This window comes from Procambarus clarkii, chromosome 37, assembly GCF_040958095.1.
Source record: "Procambarus clarkii isolate CNS0578487 chromosome 37, FALCON_Pclarkii_2.0, whole genome shotgun sequence".
Lineage (NCBI taxonomy): Eukaryota > Metazoa > Arthropoda > Malacostraca > Decapoda > Cambaridae > Procambarus > Procambarus clarkii.
In genome coordinates this window covers 28164180-28181659 of record NC_091186.1, presented here as the reverse complement: position 1 = coordinate 28181659, position 17480 = coordinate 28164180, and the positions used below count along the sequence as shown (strand labels likewise).

Sequence of the window (17480 nt, the reverse complement as noted above, 5' to 3'; positions counted from 1 at the left end):
GGGAAATTTGTTTCCAAAGACGAGTTTTCCAGGTAATGAGCTCGGTGCCAGAACGGATTAAACTCGTTAATAGAGGTTCCACTGTATTTTACTCACAGCCTGATGCTTCATTATAGTCCAGTTACTTTACTCAGAGCCTGATGCTTCATTATAGTCCTGTTACTTTACTCAGAGCCTGATGTTACATTGTAGTACAGTTACTTTACTCAGAGCCTGATGCTTCATTATAGTCCTGTTACTTTACTCAGAGCCTGATGCTTCATTATAGTCCAGTTACTTTACTCAGAGCCTGATGCTTCATTATAGTTCAGGTTCCACCATTAATGTTTGTGTTGGTAATGACAGGTGCAGGAGACCATCAGGGAGGCCCTGGAGACGACGACCACAGAGACAGGTGCCACAGCTGACCCCGTACACCTGGGAGACTCAGCCTCCACCATTAATGTTTGTGTTGGTAATGACAGGTGCAGGAGACCACCAGGGAGGCCCTGGAGATGACGACCACAGAGACAGGTGCCACAGCTGACCCCGTACACCTGGGAGACTCAGCCTCCACCATTAATGTTTGTGTTGGTAATGACAGGTGCAGGAGACCATAAGGGAGGCCCTGGAGATGATGACCACAGAGACAGGTGCCACAGCTGACCCCATACACCTGGGAGACTCAGCCTCCACCATTAATGTTTGTGTTGGTAATGACAGGTGCAGGAGACCACCAGGGAGGCCCTGGAGATGACGACCACAGAGACAGGTGCCACAGCTGACCCCGTACACCTGGGAGACTCAGCCTCCACCATTAATGTTTGTGTTGGTAATGACAGGTGCAGGAGACCATAAGGGAGGCCCTGGAGATGATGACCACAGAGACAGGTGCCACAGCTGACCCCATACACCTGGGAGACTCAGCCTCCAGCATCATGAATAAAGTTCAGGAAATCACTGGAGAGATCCCCCAGAAGCAATTAACGGTAAGTTTTATATTTTCTCTCATGGTTCATATCACAAAATATTGAGTTGCGTTTTGAGGAGAGGAAGCCTGTTCTTAGGTTTATTGGGGTTCCCCAAGGTCAACAACTGACTTTCTTTAACATACAATACACAATAGTTGCCTAACTCCTGGTAAACATTTACTGGTAGGTGAACAACAGAAACAGGTGAAAAGAAATATGTGAATCATTTCCGTCCTGCATAAAGATTGAACCTGTGATCCTCTATTGAACCCCGATCCTGGCCCCCTCACAGAGGCGCAGAGAGCGGGTGACACTCCACCAACCTACCGGGAAAGCATCCAGGAAGACAGTGAACCAAAACAGACCACTGCTGGGTTCGAAGAGACTGAAGCCTTGAAACTGCCAACAAACTCTCAAACAATGCCAGCACCAACCCCCTGCCAGTAAAGGGGGGCTGGAGCTACAGGTCCAGCACCAACCCCCTGCCAGTAAAGGGGGGCGGGAGCTACAGGTTCGGCACCAACCCCCTGCCAGTAGAGGGGGCCTGGAGCTACAGGTCCAGCACCATCCCCCTACCAGTAGAGGGGCTGGAGCTACAGGTCCAGCACCAACCCCCTGCCAGTAGAGGGGCTGGAGCTACAGGTCCAGCACCAACCCCCTGCCAGTAGAGAGGGGCCTGGAGCTACAGGTCCAGCACCAACCCCCTGCCAGTAGAGGGGGCTGGAGCTACAGGTCCAGCACCAACCCTCTGCCAGTGGAGGGGGCAGGAGCTACAGGTCCAGCACCAACCCCCCTGCCAGTAGAAGGAGGCTGGAGGTCCAGCACCAACCCCCTGCCAGTAGAGGGGGGGGGGTGGGTCTGGAGCTACAGGTCCAACACCAACCCCCTGCCAGTAAAGGGGGGGGGGTCTAGAGCTACAGGTCCAGCACCAACCACCTGCCAGTTGAGGGGGCTGGAGCTACAGGTCCAGCACCAACCCCTTGCCAGTTGAGGGAGGGCTGGAGGTCCAGCACCAACCCTCTGCCAGTAGAGGGGGGGCTGGAGCTACAGGCCCAGCACCAACCCCCTGCCAGTAGAGGGGGCTGGAGCTATAGGCCCAGCACCAACCCCCTGTCAGTAGAGGGGGGGGCTGGAGCTACAGGCCCAGCACCAACCCCCTGCCAGTAGAGGGGGGCTGGAGCTACAGGTCCAGCACCAACCCTCTGCCAGTAGAGGGGGGGGGGGGGCTGGAGCTACAGGCCCAGCACCAACCCCCTGCCAGTAGAGGGGGGCTGGAGCTACAGGTCCAGCACCAACCCTCTGCCAGTATATAGAGGCTGGAGCTACAGGTTGTCACGCGCCACTCACTTTGGCCTTGTGTTTCATGAGGTTACAGTTAAATAGCGGGGGATCGTGCTACTGATCCTATAACCTCACGCCGTGGGACTTCACTCCTTCCACTAGGGTATCACATTTACCCCAGGGAGCTCTCCTAGTTGTGCCTCAAGACCGGTCATCACTTGACCTTGGACCCAAGGAGGAGAGGAGAAGGCCCAGCCCACACTACTAAACTCAATCCTGCAGTATGTGAACTCCACCACCGGGCCTGCCCACTTATGCGTGCAGAGAATTTGCCGGACTTCCGGCCGTAGCCTCAAGTCCACCTCTTCCTTCCTGGTCGCCAGCTGGGCAATTCTCTCTGCGTCCCAGCAACGCCGTTAGTTCAAATATAATATATTTACAGCAGCCTAGGACCATACTGTGTGCTGCCAATACTAGAATTCAAATGTACAGTCATGTTGCCATCTCAGGGTCACTCATTAGGGAATGCCAGTACCAGTGTTCAAATCTCATGTCATGTTGCCAACACAGGGTCTCTCTCTGTCATTCCAGTAACAGTACAGTATAATCATGTTATTAACCACAAAGCTCAATGAGATGGAGGTTATACCAAAAGCAGTGATAAAATAGTAAAAGTTTACTCAAAGTAAACTACAACACACAAGATACATGTATGAATTTATGGAAATAATAATAATAATGATGACAGCAGGGCTCCTCTGGTGGCCGCCAGCAGCTCGCATCAGCTGATGAATTAAAGGGATCACTGGCCCCTCCTCACTGGGGCGGCTCCGTCAGCGTCGCTCCTCACTCCTCCACGGGCCGGCCACACGCTGTCTTCACCACTCAGTAGAATAATATATACGTGCTGTCCCACAGCCTAATCTACTCCTATGACTTATATGCACTCTAATAAATGCCTACGCATAATAATAGGCCTATCTTGCCTAACAATCAAGGGAAATATGATCTACCTTAACATATCCCGTCCTCAGACGCCTAGGCTCCAGTCGCCCGTTGGGTACTCCGTTTCTCGCGTTGTTCCCAGTGTTCCAGAAGCATCACCAGTCCATAGGTGTGAAGATCCTCGGCATCTCCGTGCTCATTCCCCGAGTGATGTTCCTGGGCGTTGGCTCATCCATTCGTCACTGCATGCATCGTTCCCTCAAGCATTCCTTCACCGAGACCACACTCAAGGATCAGGATGCACTTTCTTCCTTCTCAGTTCCTAGTAGGCGTGATCTAATCACAACAGCTCTGAATGCTTTGGAGTTCCACTGACAGTGAGTCACTCACTCCTCCAGCCGTCGTAACTCTCTCAACTTCTCCAAAACTATTAGCACACGGTCCTCGGCGCCCTTTCACCGCTGGATTAGGCTTCCTCGCACTTCCCTGAAGTTCTGCAGTCCTTGTTAGTCACTATATACTCGTCAGGCTGTGTATATCCACTTATGGAGGCTCCTAGACCTCAGAACTAGAGAGCTCAATCGGCACATGTCCGCTCTCAACGAAGCGCCGAGTATCTCTGAGCGCCTGGTGCTCTGCAGGCGGGCCAGGTCTCTCGGTGACGTCACAGACCCAGGGGCGGGCTCTGATGGGTCAATGAAGTCATGTGACCTCAGCCACCGAATCAGAGGGCGTCGTACACAAAATGATGGATTTGCAAGCCAGGCGGCGCCATTTTGTTGTACCCAGGGCGCGAATTTTCCACTTCTCTGCAAATTTACAAATGCAAATTTCTCCCCAAATTAACAACCATTCTGGAAGCCTCATACCTCAAAAGATTCCCTGCGCCTCAGAGAACCTGCAGGTAAGCTGATATGACTCTTAAACCTGGCATATGGGAGAAACTGTAGGGAACACCATCACAAGGTCCAGGACTAATCCCCTGCCAGTAGAAGTGGGGGGGGGGGGAAGCTGGAGCTACAGGTCCAGCACCAACCTTCTGCCAGTAGAGGGGGGGTTGGAACTGTAGGTCCAGCACCAACCCCCTGCCAGTAGATAGGACTGGAGCTACAGGTCCAGCACCAACCCCCTGCCAGTAGATGGGACTGGAGCTACAAGTCCAGCACAAAGCTCCCTACCAGTAGAGGGGGGGGGGCTGGAGCTACACGTCCAGCACCAACACCCTCTGCCAGTAGAGGGGGGCTGGAGCTACAGGTCCAGCACCAACCCCCCCTGCCAGTAGAGGGGGGCTGGAGCTACAGGTCCAGCACCAACCCCCCCTGCCAGTACAGGGGGGCTGGAGCTACAGGTCCAGCACCAACCCCCCTACCAGTAGAGGGGGGGCTGGAGCTACAGGTCCAGCACCCACCCACTGCCAGTAGAAGGGAGCTGGAGCAACAGCTCCAGCACCAACCACCTGCCAGTAGAGGGGGGGCTGGAGCTACAGGTCCAGCTCCAAACCCCTGCCAGTAGAGGGGCAGCTGGAGGTACAGGTCCAGCACCAACCCCCTGCCAGTAGAGGGGGGACTGGAGCCACAGGTCCAGCACCAACCCCCTTGCCAATAGAGGGGAACTGGAGCTACAGGTCCAGCACCAACCTCCACTGCCAGTAGAGAGGGGGGGGCTGGAGCTACAGGTCCAGCACCAACCCCCCTGCCAGTAGAAGGGGGCTAGAGCTTCAGGTCCAGCACCAACCCCCTGCCAGTAGAGGGGTGCTGGATCTACATGTCCAGCACCAACCCCCTGCCAGTAGAGAGGGGGCTGGAGATACAGGTCCAGCACCAACCCCCTGCCAGTAGAGGGGGGCTGGAGGTACAGTTCCAGAACCAACCCCCCTGCCAGTAGAGGGGGGACTGGAGATACAGGTCCAAAACAAACCCCCCTGCCAGTAGAGGGAGGGCTGGGGCAACAGGTCCCGCACCAAACCCCTGCCAGTAGAGTGGGGCTTGAGCTACAGGTCCAGCACCAACCCCCTGCCAGTAAAGTTGGGCTGGAGCTACAGGTCCAGGACCAACCCCCTGCCAGTAGAGTGGGGCTGGAGCTAAAGGTCCAGCACCACCACCCTGCCAGTAGAGGTTGGCTGGAGCAACAGGTCCAGCACCAACCCCCTGCCAGTAGAGTTGGGCTGGAGCTACAGGTCCAGCACCATCCCCTGCCAGTAGAGGGGGGGCTGGAGCTACAGGTCGAGCACCAACCCCCTGCAAGTAGAGGGGGACTGGAGCTACAGGTCCAGCACCAACCCCCTGCCAGTAGAGTTGGGCTGGAGCTACAGGTCCAGCACCATCCCCTGCCAGGAGAGGGGGACTGGAGCTACAGGTCCAGCACCAACCCCTTGCCAGTAGAGGGGGGCTGGAGCTACAGGTCCAGCACCAACCCTCTGCCAGTAGAGGGGGCTGGAGCTACAGGTCCAACACCACCACCCTGCCAGTAGAGGGGGGGGGCTGGAGCTACAGGTCCAGCACCAACCCCCTCCCAGTAGAGTGGGGAGGGGGCTGGAGCTACAGGTGCAGCACCACCACCCTGCCAGAAGAGGGGGGCTGGAGCTACAGGTCCAGCACCAACCCCCTGCCAGTAGAGAGGGGCTGGAGCTACAAGACCAGCACTAACCCCTTGCCAGTAGAGGGGGCTGGAGCTTCAGGGCCAGCACCAACCCCCTGCCAGTAGAGGGACAGCTGGAGGTACAGGTCCAGTACCAACCCCCTGCCAGTAGAAGGGACTGGAGCTACAGGTCCAGCACCAACTCCCTGCCAGTAGAGAGGGGCTGGACCTACAGGTCCAGCACCAAACCCCTGCCAGTAGAGGGGGACTGGAGCTACAGGTCCAGCACCAACCCCCTGCCAGTAGAGGGGACTGGAGCTACAGGTCCAGCACCAACTTCCTGCCAGTAGAGGGGGGCTGGACCTACAGGTCCAGCACCAAACCCCTGCCAGTTGAGGGAGACTGGAGCTACAGGTCCAGCACCAACCCCCTGCCAGTAGAGGGAGCTGCAGCTACAGGTCCAACACCAACCTCCTGACAGTAGAGGTGGGCTGGAGCTACAGGTCCAGCATCAACCCCCTGCCAGTAGAGGTGGGCTGGAGCTACAGGTACTGCACCAACCCCCTGCCAATAGAGGGGGGCTGGAGCTACAGGTCCATCACCAACCCCCTGCAAGTAGAGGGGCAGCTGGAGGTACAGGTCCAGCACCAACCCCCTGCCAGTAGAGGTGGGCTAGAGCTACAAGTCTAGCACCAACCCCTGCCAGTACAGGGGGGCTGGAGCTAAAGGTCCTGCACTAACCCCCTGCTAGTAGAGAGGGGGCTGGAGGTACAGGTCCAGCACCAACCCCCTTACCAGTTGAGAGGAGGGGTGGAGCTACAGGTCCAGCACCAACCCCCTGCCAGTAGAGGGGGGCTGGAACTACAGGTCCAGCACTAACCCCCTGCCAGTAGAGGGGGGCTGGAGCTACAGGTCCAGCACCAACCCCCCCTGCAAGTAGAGGGGGGGGGCAGGAGCTACAGGTCCTGCACCAACCCCCCTGCCAGTAGAGGAGGGCTGGATCTACAGGTCCAGCACCAACCCCCTGCCAGTAGAGGAGGGCTGGATCTACAGGTCCAGCACCAACCTCTGCCAGTAGAGGGGGCTGGAGTTACAGGTCCAGCACCAACCCTCTGCCAGTAGAGGGGAGAGGGCTGGAGCTACAGGTCCAGCACCAACCCCCAGCCAGTAGAGGGGGCTGGAGCTATAGGTCCAGCACCAACCCCCTGCCAGTAGAGGGGGCTGGAGCAACAGGTCCAGCACCAACCCCCTGTCAGTATAGGGGGGGCTGGAGCTACAGGTCCAGCACCAACCCCCTGCTAGTAGAGGGGGGGGGGCTGGAGCTACAGGTCCAGAACTAACCCCCTGCTAGTGGAGGGGGGGCTGGAGCTACAGGTCCAGAACTAACCCCCTGCGAGTAGAGAGGGGGGCTGAAGCTGCAGGTCCAGCACCAACCCCCTACCAGTAGAGGGGGGCTGGAGCTACAGGTCCAACACCATCCCCACGTAGCCAGTAGAGGGGGGGCTGGAGCTATAGGTCCAGCACCAACCCCCTGCCAGTGGAGGAGGGAGGGAGCTACAGGTCCAGCACCAACCCCCTGCCAGTAGAGGGGCTGGAGCAACAGGTCCAGCACCAACCCCCTGTCAGTAGAGGCGGGAGGGAGCTACAGGTCCAGCACCAACCTCCTGCCAGTAGAGGTGAGCTGGAGCTACAGGTCCAGCACCACCCCCCTGCCAGTAGAGAAAGGCTGGAGCTACAGGTCCAGCACCAACCCCCTGCCAGTAGAGGTGGGGCTGAAGCTACAGGTCCAGCACCAACCTTTGGCCAGTAGAGGGGGGGCTGGAGCTACAAGTCCAGCACCAACCCACTGCCAGTAGAGAGGGTTCTGGAGCTACAGGTCAAGCACCAACCCCCCTGCCAGTAGAGAGGGGCTGGAGCTACAGGTCCAGAATCAACCCCCTTCCAGTAGAGGGGGGCTGGAGCTACAGGTCCATCACCAACCCCTTGCCAGTAGAGGGAGGCTGGAGCTTCAGGTTCAGCACCAACCCCCTGCCAGTAGAGGGGGGCTGGAGCTATAAGTGTAGCCCTAACCCCTGCCAGTAGAGGGGGCAGGAGATACAGGTCCAGAACTAACCCCCTGCAAGTAGAGGGGGGCTGGAGCTCCAGCACCAACCCCCTGCCAGCATAGGGCGGCTGGAGCTATAGGTCCAACACCAACCCCCTGCCAGTACAGGGGGGCTGGAGATACAGGTCCCGCACCAACCTGCTTCCAGTAGAGGCGGGCTGGAGCTAGAGGTCCAGCACCATCCCTCTGCCAGTAGAGGACGGCGGGAGCTACAGGTCCAGCACCAACCCCCCCTGCAAGTAGAGGGGGGGGGCAGGAGCTACAGGTCCTGCACCAACCCCCTGCCAGTAGAGGAGGGCTGGATCTACAGGTCCAGCACCAACCCCCTGCCAGTAGAGGAGGGCTGGATCTACAGGTCCAGCACCAACCTCTGCCAGTAGAGGGGGCTGGAGTTACAGGTCCAGCACCAACCCTCTGCCAGTAGAGGGGAGAGGGCTGGAGCTACAGGTCCAGCACCAACCCCCAGCCAGTAGAGGGGGCTGGAGCTATAGGTCCAGCACCAACCCCCTGCCAGTAGAGGGGGCTGGAGCAACAGGTCCAGCACCAACCCCCTGTCAGTATAGGGGGGGCTGGAGCTACAGGTCCAGCACCAACCCCCTGCTAGTAGAGGAGGGGGGGGCTGGAGCTACAGGTCCAGAACTAACCCCCTGCTAGTGGAGGGGGGGCTGGAGCTACAGGTCCAGAACTAACCCCCTGCGAGTAGAGAGGGGGGCTGAAGCTGCAGGTCCAGCACCAACCCCCTACCAGTAGAGGGGGGCTGGAGCTACAGGTCCAACACCATCCCCACGTAGCCAGTAGAGGGGGGGCTGGAGCTATAGGTCCAGCACCAACCCCCTGCCAGTGGAGGAGGGAGGGAGCTACAGGTCCAGCACCAACCCCCTGCCAGTAGAGGGGCTGGAGCAACAGGTCCAGCACCAACCCCCTGTCAGTAGAGGCGGGAGGGAGCTACAGGTCCAGCACCAACCTCCTGCCAGTAGAGGTGAGCTGGAGCTACAGGTCCAGCACCACCCCCCTGCCAGTAGAGAAAGGCTGGAGCTACAGGTCCAGCACCAACCCCCTGCCAGTAGAGGTGGGGCTGAAGCTACAGGTCCAGCACCAACCTTTGGCCAGTAGAGGGGGGGCTGGAGCTACAAGTCCAGCACCAACCCACTGCCAGTAGAGAGGGTTCTGGAGCTACAGGTCAAGCACCAACCCCCCTGCCAGTAGAGAGGGGCTGGAGCTACAGGTCCAGAATCAACCCCCTTCCAGTAGAATGGGGCTGGAGCTACAGGTCCATCACCAACCCCTTGCCAGTAGAGGGAGGCTGGAGCTTCAGGTTCAGCACCAACCCCCTGCCAGTAGAGGGGGGCTGGAGCTATAAGTGTAGCCCTAACCCCTGCCAGTAGAGGGGGCAGGAGATACAGGTCCAGAACTAACCCCCTGCAAGTAGAGGGGGGCTGGAGCTCCAGCACCAACCCCCTGCCAGCATAGGGCGGCTGGAGCTATAGGTCCAACACCAACCCCCTGCCAGTACAGGGGGGCTGGAGATACAGGTCCCGCACCAACCTGCTTCCAGTAGAGGCGGGCTGGAGCTAGAGGTCCAGCACCATCCCTCTGCCAGTAGAGGACGGCAGGAGCTACAGGTCCAGCACCAATCTCCTGCCAGTAGAGGGGGGCTGGACCTTCAGTTCCAACACCAACCCCCTGCCAGTAGAGGGGGGGGGGCTGGAGCTACAGGTCCAGCACCAACCCCCCTTCCAGTAGAGGGGGGCTGGAGCTACAGGTCCAGAACCAACCCCCTGCCAGTTCTGGAGGGAGGGAGCTACAGGTCCAGCACCAACCCCCTGCTAGTAGAGGGGGCTGGAGCTACAGGTCCAGCACCAACCCGCTGTCAGTAGAGGCAGGAGGGAGCTACAGGTCCAGCACCAACCCCCTGCCAGTAGAGGACGGCGGGAGCTACAGGTCCAGCACCAATCTCCTGCCAGTAGAGGGGGGCTGGACCTTCAGTTCCAACACCAACCTCCTGCCAGTAGAGGGGGGATGCTGGAGCTACAGGTCCATCACCAACCCCTTGCCAGTAGAGGGAGGCTGGAGCTTCAGGTTCAGCACCAACCCCCTGCCAGTAGAGGGGGGCTGGAGCTACAGGTCCAGAACCAACCCCCTGCCAGTTCTGGAGGGAGGGAGCTACAGGTCCAGCACCAACCCCCTGACAGTAGAGGGGGGCTGGAGCTACAGGTCCAGCACCAACCCTCTGCCAGTAGAGGGCGCTGGAGCTACAGATCCAGCACCAACCCCCCTGCCAGTAGAGGGGTGCTGGAGCTACAGGTCCAACACCAACCCCACGTAGCCAGTAGATGGGGGGCTGGAGCTACAGGTCCAGCACCAACCTCCTGCCAGTAGAGGCGAGCTGGAGCTACAGGTCCAGCACCAACCTCTGCCAGTAGAGGGGGCTGGAGTTACAGGTCCAGCACCAACCCTCTGCCAGTAGAGGGGGAAGGGCTGGAGCTACAGGTCCAGCACCAACCCCCTGCCAGTAGAGGGGGCTGGAGCTACAGGTCCAGCACCAACTCCCAGCCAGTAGAGTGGGACTGGAGCTACAGGTCTAGCACCAACCCCCTGCCAGTAGAGGGGGGCTGGAGCTACAGGTCCAGCACCAACCCCCCGTCAGTAGACGGGGGGCTGGAGCTACAGGTCCAGCACCAACCCCCTGCCAGTTGAGGGGGGAGGGAGCTGCAGGTCCAGCACCAATTCCCTGACAGTAGAGGGGGGCTGGAGATACAGGTCCCGCACCAACCAGCTGCCAGTAGAGTCGCGCTGGAGCTAGAGGTCCAGCACCAACCCCCTGCCAGTAGAGGACGGCGGGAGCTACAGGTCCAGCACCAACCCCCTGCCAGTAGAGGGGGGGGGGGCTTGAGCTACAGGTCAAGCACCAACCCCCTGCCAGTAGAGGGGCGCTGGAGCTACAGGTCCAGAACTAACCCCCTGCGAGTAGAGAGGGGGCTGAAGCTGCAGGTCCAGCACCAACCCCTTGCCAGTAGAGGGGGGCTGGAACTACAGGTCCAGCACCTACCCCCTACCAGTAGAGGGTGGCTGGAGCTACAGGTCCAGCACCAACCCCATGCCAGTAGAGGGGGCTGAAGCAAAAGGTCCAGCACCAACCCCCTGTCAGTAGAGGCGGGAGGGAGCTACAGGTCCAGCACCAACCCCCTGCCAGTAGAGGTGGGCTGGAGCTACAGGTCCAGCACCACCCCCCTGCCAGTAGAGAAAGGCTGGAGCTACAGGTCCAGCACCAACCCCCTGCCAGTAGAGGGGGGCCTGGAGCTACAGGTCCAGCACCAACCCCCTGCCTGTAGAGGGGGGGCTGGAGCTACAGGTCCAGCACCAACCCCCTGCCAGTAGAGGGGGGCTGGAGCTACAAGTCCAGCACCAACCCTCTGCCAGTAGAGGGGGGCTGGAGCTACAGGTCCAGAATCAACCCCCTTCGAGTAGAGAGGGGGCTGAAGCTACAGGTCCAGCACCAACCCCCTGTCAGTAGAGGGGGGCTGGAGCTACAGGTCCAGAATCAACCCCCTTCCAGTAGAGGGGCCTGGAGCTACAGGTCCAGCACCAACCTTCGGCCAGTAGAGGGGGGCTGGAGCTACAAGTCCAGCACCAACCCACTGCCAGTAGAGAGGGTGCTGGAGCTACAGGTCCCGCACCAACCCCCTGCCAATAGAGAGGGGCTGGAGCAACAGGTCCAGAATCAACCACCTGACAGTAGAGGGGGGCTGGAGCTTCAGGTCCAGCACTAACCCCCGGCCAGTGAGGGGGGCTGGAGCTACAGGTTCGGGACCAATTCCCTTTCCAGTAGAATGGGGCTGGAGCTACAGGTCCATCACCAACCCCTTGCCAGTAGAGGGAGGATGGAGCTTCAGGTCCAGCACTAACCCCCGGCCAGTGAGGGGGGCTGGAGCTACAGGTTCGGGACCAATTCCCTTTCCAGTAGAATGGGGCTGGAGCTACAGGTCCATCACCAACCCCCTGCCAGTAGTGGGGGGTTGGAGCTACAAGTCCAGCCCTAACTCCCTGCCGGTAGAGGGGGCTGGAGATACAGGTCCAGAACCAACCCCCTGCAAGTAGAGGGGGCTGGAGCTCCAGCACCAACCCCCTGCCAGCATAGGGCGGCTGGAGCTATAGGTCCAACACCAACCCCCTGCCAGTAGAGGGAAGCTGGAGATACAGGTCCCACACCAACTAGCTGCCAGTAGAGGCGGGCTGGAGCTAGAGGTCCAGCACCAACCCCCTGCCAGTAGAGGATGGCGGGAGCTACAGGTCCAGTACCAATCTCCTGCCAGTAGAGGGGGGCTGGAGCTTCAGTTCCAACACCAACTCCCTGCCAGTCGAGGGGGGGGGGGGGCTGGAGCTACAGGTCCAGCACCAACCCTTTGCCAGTTGAGGGGGGGCTGGAACTTCAGGTCCAGAACCAACCCCCTGCCAGTAGAGAGGGGGCTGAAGCTACAGGTCCAGCACCAACCCCTTGCCAGTAGAGGGGGGGCTGGAGCTACAGGTCCAGCACCAACCCCTTGCCAGTAGAAGGGGGGCTGGAGATACAAGTCCAGAACCAACCCCCTGCCAGTAGAATGGGGCTGGAGCTACAGGTCCAGAATCAACTCCCTTCCAGTAGAGAGGGGGCTGAAGCTACAGGTCCAGCACCAACCCCCTGCCAGTAGAGGGGGGCTGGAGCTACAGGTCCAGCACCAACTCTCTGCCAGTAGAGGGCGCTGGAGCTACAGGTCTACCACCAACCCCCATGCCAGTAGAGGGGGGCTGGAGCTACAGGTCCAGCACCAACCCCCTGCCAGTTGAGGAGGGCTGGAGCTACATGTCAAGCACCAACCCCCCTGCCAGTAGAGGAGCGAGGGAGCTACAGGTCCAGCACCACCCCCCAGCCAGTAGAGGCGGGCAGGAGCTACAGGTCCTGCACCAACCCCCTGCCAGTAGAGGGTGCTGGAGCTACAGGTCCAGCACCAACCTCCTGCTAGTAGAGGAGGGCTGAATCTACAGGTCCAGCACCAACCCCTGGCCGGTAGAGGAGGGCTGGATCTACAGGTCCAGCACCAACCTCTGCCAGTAGAGGGGGCTGGAGTTACAGGTCCAGCACCAACCCTCTGCCAGTAGAGGGGAGAGGGCTGGAGCTACAGGTCCAGCACCAACCCCCAGCCAGTAGAGGGGGCTGGAGCTACAGGTCCAGCACCAACCCCCTGCCAGTAGAGGGGGCTGGAGCAACAGGTCCAGCACCAACCCCCTGTCAGTAGAGGGGGGGCTGGAGCTACAGGTCCAGCACCAACCCCCTGCTAGTAGAGGGGGGGGGCTGGAGCTACAGGTCCAGAACTAACCCCCTGCTAGTAGAGGGGGGGCTGGAGCTACAGGTCCAGAACTAACCCCCTGCGAGTAGAGAGGGGGGCTGAAGCTGCAGGTCCAGCACCAACCCCCTACCAGTAGAGGGGGGCTGGAGCTACAGGTCCAACACCATCCCCACGTAGCCAGTAGAGGGGGGGCTGGAGCTATAGGTCCAGCACCTACCCCCTGCCAGTGGAGGAGGGAGGGAGCTACAGGTCCAGCACCAACCCCCTGCCAGTAGAGGGGGCTGGAGCAACAGGTCCAGCACCAACCCCCTGTCAGTAGAGGCGGGAGGGAGCTACAGGTCCAGCACCAACCTCCTGCCAGTAGAGGTGAGCTGGAGCTACAGGTCCAGCACCACCCCCCTGCCAGTAGAGAAAGGCTGGAGCTACAGGTCCAGCACCAACCCCCTGCCAGTAGAGGTGGGGCTGAAGCTACAGGTCCAGCACCAACCCACTGCCAGTAGAGAGGGTTCTGGAGCTACAGGTCAAGCACCAACCCCCTGCCAGTAGAGAGGGGCTGGAGCTACAGGTCCAGAATCAACCCCCTTCCAGTAGAGGGGGGCTGGAGCTTCAGGTCCAGCACTAACCCCCGGCGAGTAGAGGGGGGCTGGAGCTACAGGTTCTGGACCAATCCCCCTTCCAGTAGAATGGGGCTGGAGCTACACGTCCATCACCAACCCCTTGCCAGTAGAGGGAGGCTGGAGCTTCAGGTTCAGCACCAACCCACTGCCAGTAGAGGGAGGCTGGAGCTATAAGTGTAGCCCTAACCCCTGCCGGTAGAGGGGGCTGGAGATACAGGTCCAGAACTAACCCCCTGCAAGTAAAGGGGGGCTGGAGCTCCAGCACCAACCCCCTGCCAGCATAGGGCGGCTGGAGCTATAGGTCCAACACCAACCCCCTGCCAGTACAGGGGGGCTGGAGATACAGGTCCCGCACCAACCAGCTTCCAGTAGAGGCGGGCTGGAGATAGAGGTCCAGCACCAACCCCCTGCCAGTAGAGGAGCGAGGGAGCTACACGTCCAGCACCAACCCCTTGCCAGTAGAGGGGGGCTGGAGCTACAGGTCCAGCACCAACCCCCTGTCAGTAGAGGGGGGCTGGAGCTACAGGTCCAACTCCATCCCCACGTGGCCAGTAGAGGGGGGCTGGAGCTACAGGTCCAGCACCAACCCCCTGCCAGTGGAGGAGGGAGGGAGCTACAGGTCCAGCACCAACCCCCTGTCAGTAGAGGCGGGAGGGAGCTACAGGTCCAGCACCAACCCCCTGCCAGTAGAGGTGGGCTGGAGCTACAGGTCCAGCACCACCCCCCTGCCAGTAGAGGGAGGCTGGAGCTACAGGTCCAGCACCAACGTTCTTCCAATAGAGGGGGCCTGGAGCTACAGGTCCAGCACCAACCCCCTGCCAGTAGAGGGGCGCCTTGAGCTACAGGTCCAGCACTAACCTTCGGACAGTAGAGAGGGGGCTGGAGCTACAAGTCCAGCACCAACCCTTTGCCAGTAGAGACGGGCAGGAGCTACAGGTCCTGCACCAACCCCCTGCCAGTAGAGGGGGCTGGAGCTACAGGTCCAGCACCAACCTCCTTCCAGTAGAGGCGGGCTGGAGCTTCAGGTCCAGCACCAACCCGCTGCCAGTAGAGGGGGGCTGGAGCTACAGGTCCAGCACCAACCCCCTGCCATTAGAGGGGGGCTGGAGCTACAAGTCTAGCACCAACCCCCTGCCAGTAGAGGGGGGCCTGGAGCTACACGTCCAGCACCAACCCACTGCCAGTAGAGAGGGTGCTGGAGCTACAGGTCCAGCACCAACCCCCTGCCAGTAGAGAGGGGCTGGAGCTACAGGTCCAGAATCAACCCCCTGCCACTAGAGGGGGGCTGGAGCTTCAGGTCCAGCACCAACCCCCGGCCAGCAGAGGGGGGCTGGAGCTACAGGTTCGGGACCAATCCCCCTTCCAGTAGAATGGGGCAGGAGCTACAGGTCCATCACCAACCCCTTGCCAGTAGAGGGAGGCTGGAGCTTCAGGCTCAGCACCATCCCCCTGCCAGTAGAGGGGGGCTGGAGCTACAGGTCCATCACAACCTCACGTAGCCAAAAGAGGGGGGCTGAAGCTACAGGTACAGAATCAACCCCCTGCCAGTAGAGAGGGGGCTGAAGCTACAGGTCGAGCACTAACCCCGCTGCCAGTAGAGGGGGGCTGGAGCTACAGGTTCAACACCAACCCTCTGCCAGTAGAGGGTGCAGGAGCTACAGGTCCAACTGTTACGGCCCTCTCGGGACGCAACGGGGTTCTTACTCTGATGTCGTTAGAGGAAGATATATATCCGACCCCAAGCCAGTAGAGGCTTTCAAGGGATGCGATCCGTGACGCAAGTAACTTAAAGGGAGTAGGGAAAGAAAGCTAAGAACTTAATATAATATAATGTTCACCTTCACCGTTTAATATATATAATAAAAGAGTACACAAGGGGGAGGGGTATTAACACTTTACAGAGGGGATCAACACTGTAGTCTTCTGCTGGAGACTATGGATCCTCGAAGCTAGGTGCTGAGTCCGCGGTGCTTTCTTCGTGGCCTCAAGACGTGTCCTCTGAGAACGCCGAGTCTACCCTGGCCACAGGTCAGCCAAAACACAGGTCCACTGGGGGCACCGTCGTGGAGGCCGTCAACCACACGTCCAGCAGGTCTGCTGGCAGGTACTGAGCCACCAAGGCTGGTACGGCCACTCCACGAGCGATAAAAGGGGTACGCCCTAGACAGGAGTCTCGTGTGATATCACCAATCACCCTCCTGTCCTCAATACCCCAGTGGATTATCGTCTCCAACCGTCGGTCCCGGGTAAATCCTTCCACTGCCACTCCACTGGCAGGCTTAACACACCACAGTGTTCTTCCGGGGGGACGACGTCACGACAGCTGCAGCAAACTTCACTGTATGGAGACTGGCTGCCTCGGGTAGACTGACTCCACCTTCAACACAGTGGTCCCAGGTCGGCTCTGTAAGCAGACACGTCATTAATAACCGGGACACTAATACTCCTCACTCACAGGCTCAGATACAAACGCCCGACATATCCACTCCATAGATGGCGCTGTCTTCGGAGCACCACCTCACCAGAGGTCAGGAGCGGCGGTGTTGAGCGCTGAACCAGACTGGAAACTGGTCCTCGAGGCCAGTACACGCTGTCCTCACTAGGTGTCGTCGTTCGTTTGGCGGGGGTTTCGGGAGCTGACTCACAGATGGCGTGTTTGTCACTGCTCCAGGCTCGAACGCTGGATCCGGGTTCGTAACACCTCCCCACCAAAAAGAATTTGGTTTGGGGTTCTATAAAAAGAAACACAAACCAAATTAGTACGACGACACAACTCCAAATGGACTTACTTATACTATGAACTGGAGAGATGAGGCTGTCTTGTCCACAGAACTTTTCTACTGAGAAACCCTGGCACAAAGGGAGCTTGAAAATGGCAGGCGATGACCTGCCTGACGTAATCTTCCACGTCTCCACTGCGATGTCAAGCAGGGGCATCATCTCACCTCCCTCGAGTAAGAATCTGTGTAGACACGATGCGGGGTGACTCGACACTTCCCTATGTCGTAGCACCGATGATGGCTGACCACAGACGGCATTTCTGGTGCCAGTCTGATGGTCCTTCAGGGAGACAGGAACCTGGAATACAGGGGTCTGATAATTCAGAGTGATAGCGACAATGGGCAAGTCAGTACTTACTATACACTCTTCTACTAGGCCCACACCTAGTTCCAACAGGGCTGCTTGCTCACCGAAGATGGCATTCGCTCTGCCCCCGTCAGGTCGACCAACGTTCCGTATAACGCTGTGTTGAGGCTCAGCAGTCACGCGGGGGGTGTCAACCTGTCGGAAACAGTCACTCACATTATCACATATCGTACCTCCTGTATCATCTATTACCTCCCAGGTCCCTTCTTCAACTGCAACACTTGCAGTACAAATCTCCAATCCCTGGGACCTCTTCGCGATGTTCATGGGAGCCATCATTCGTCGGGTCGTCCACCGGTCCTCACTGAGAGCACAAACGAGAACACATACGAGAATCAAACAAAGTATCGCTAAGAAACACGAGGCCAATTGAGGGATAAGCTTCCCTAGCCAGTCATGTCCATAGCCGGCCACATCCACACGCCTGGCTTGGACCGAAGAGGGCACTAGACCTTTTGAACACACCGCACATACCTCTGACGTCTGGGGAATTTCTGGCTGGTTCACTACATGCTGTACCTTGCCATACCGCAAG

The 17480-nt window shown here is 59.1% G+C and overlaps 1 protein-coding gene across 1 annotated transcript in view; it reads left to right on the top strand.

The window, feature by feature from the left end:
• Positions 1-825: 825 nt before the first annotated feature.
• LOC123765996 (peptidyl-prolyl cis-trans isomerase-like) overlaps positions 826-17480 on the top strand; it is a 39920-nt gene continuing 23265 nt past the window's right edge. Inside the window, exon 1 of the mRNA XM_045754859.2 lies at positions 826-968. Within this exon, the coding sequence (XP_045610815.1) occupies positions 852-968 (117 nt within the window). The 5' untranslated portion in view covers positions 826-851. The remainder of the gene's footprint in view (positions 969-17480) is intronic.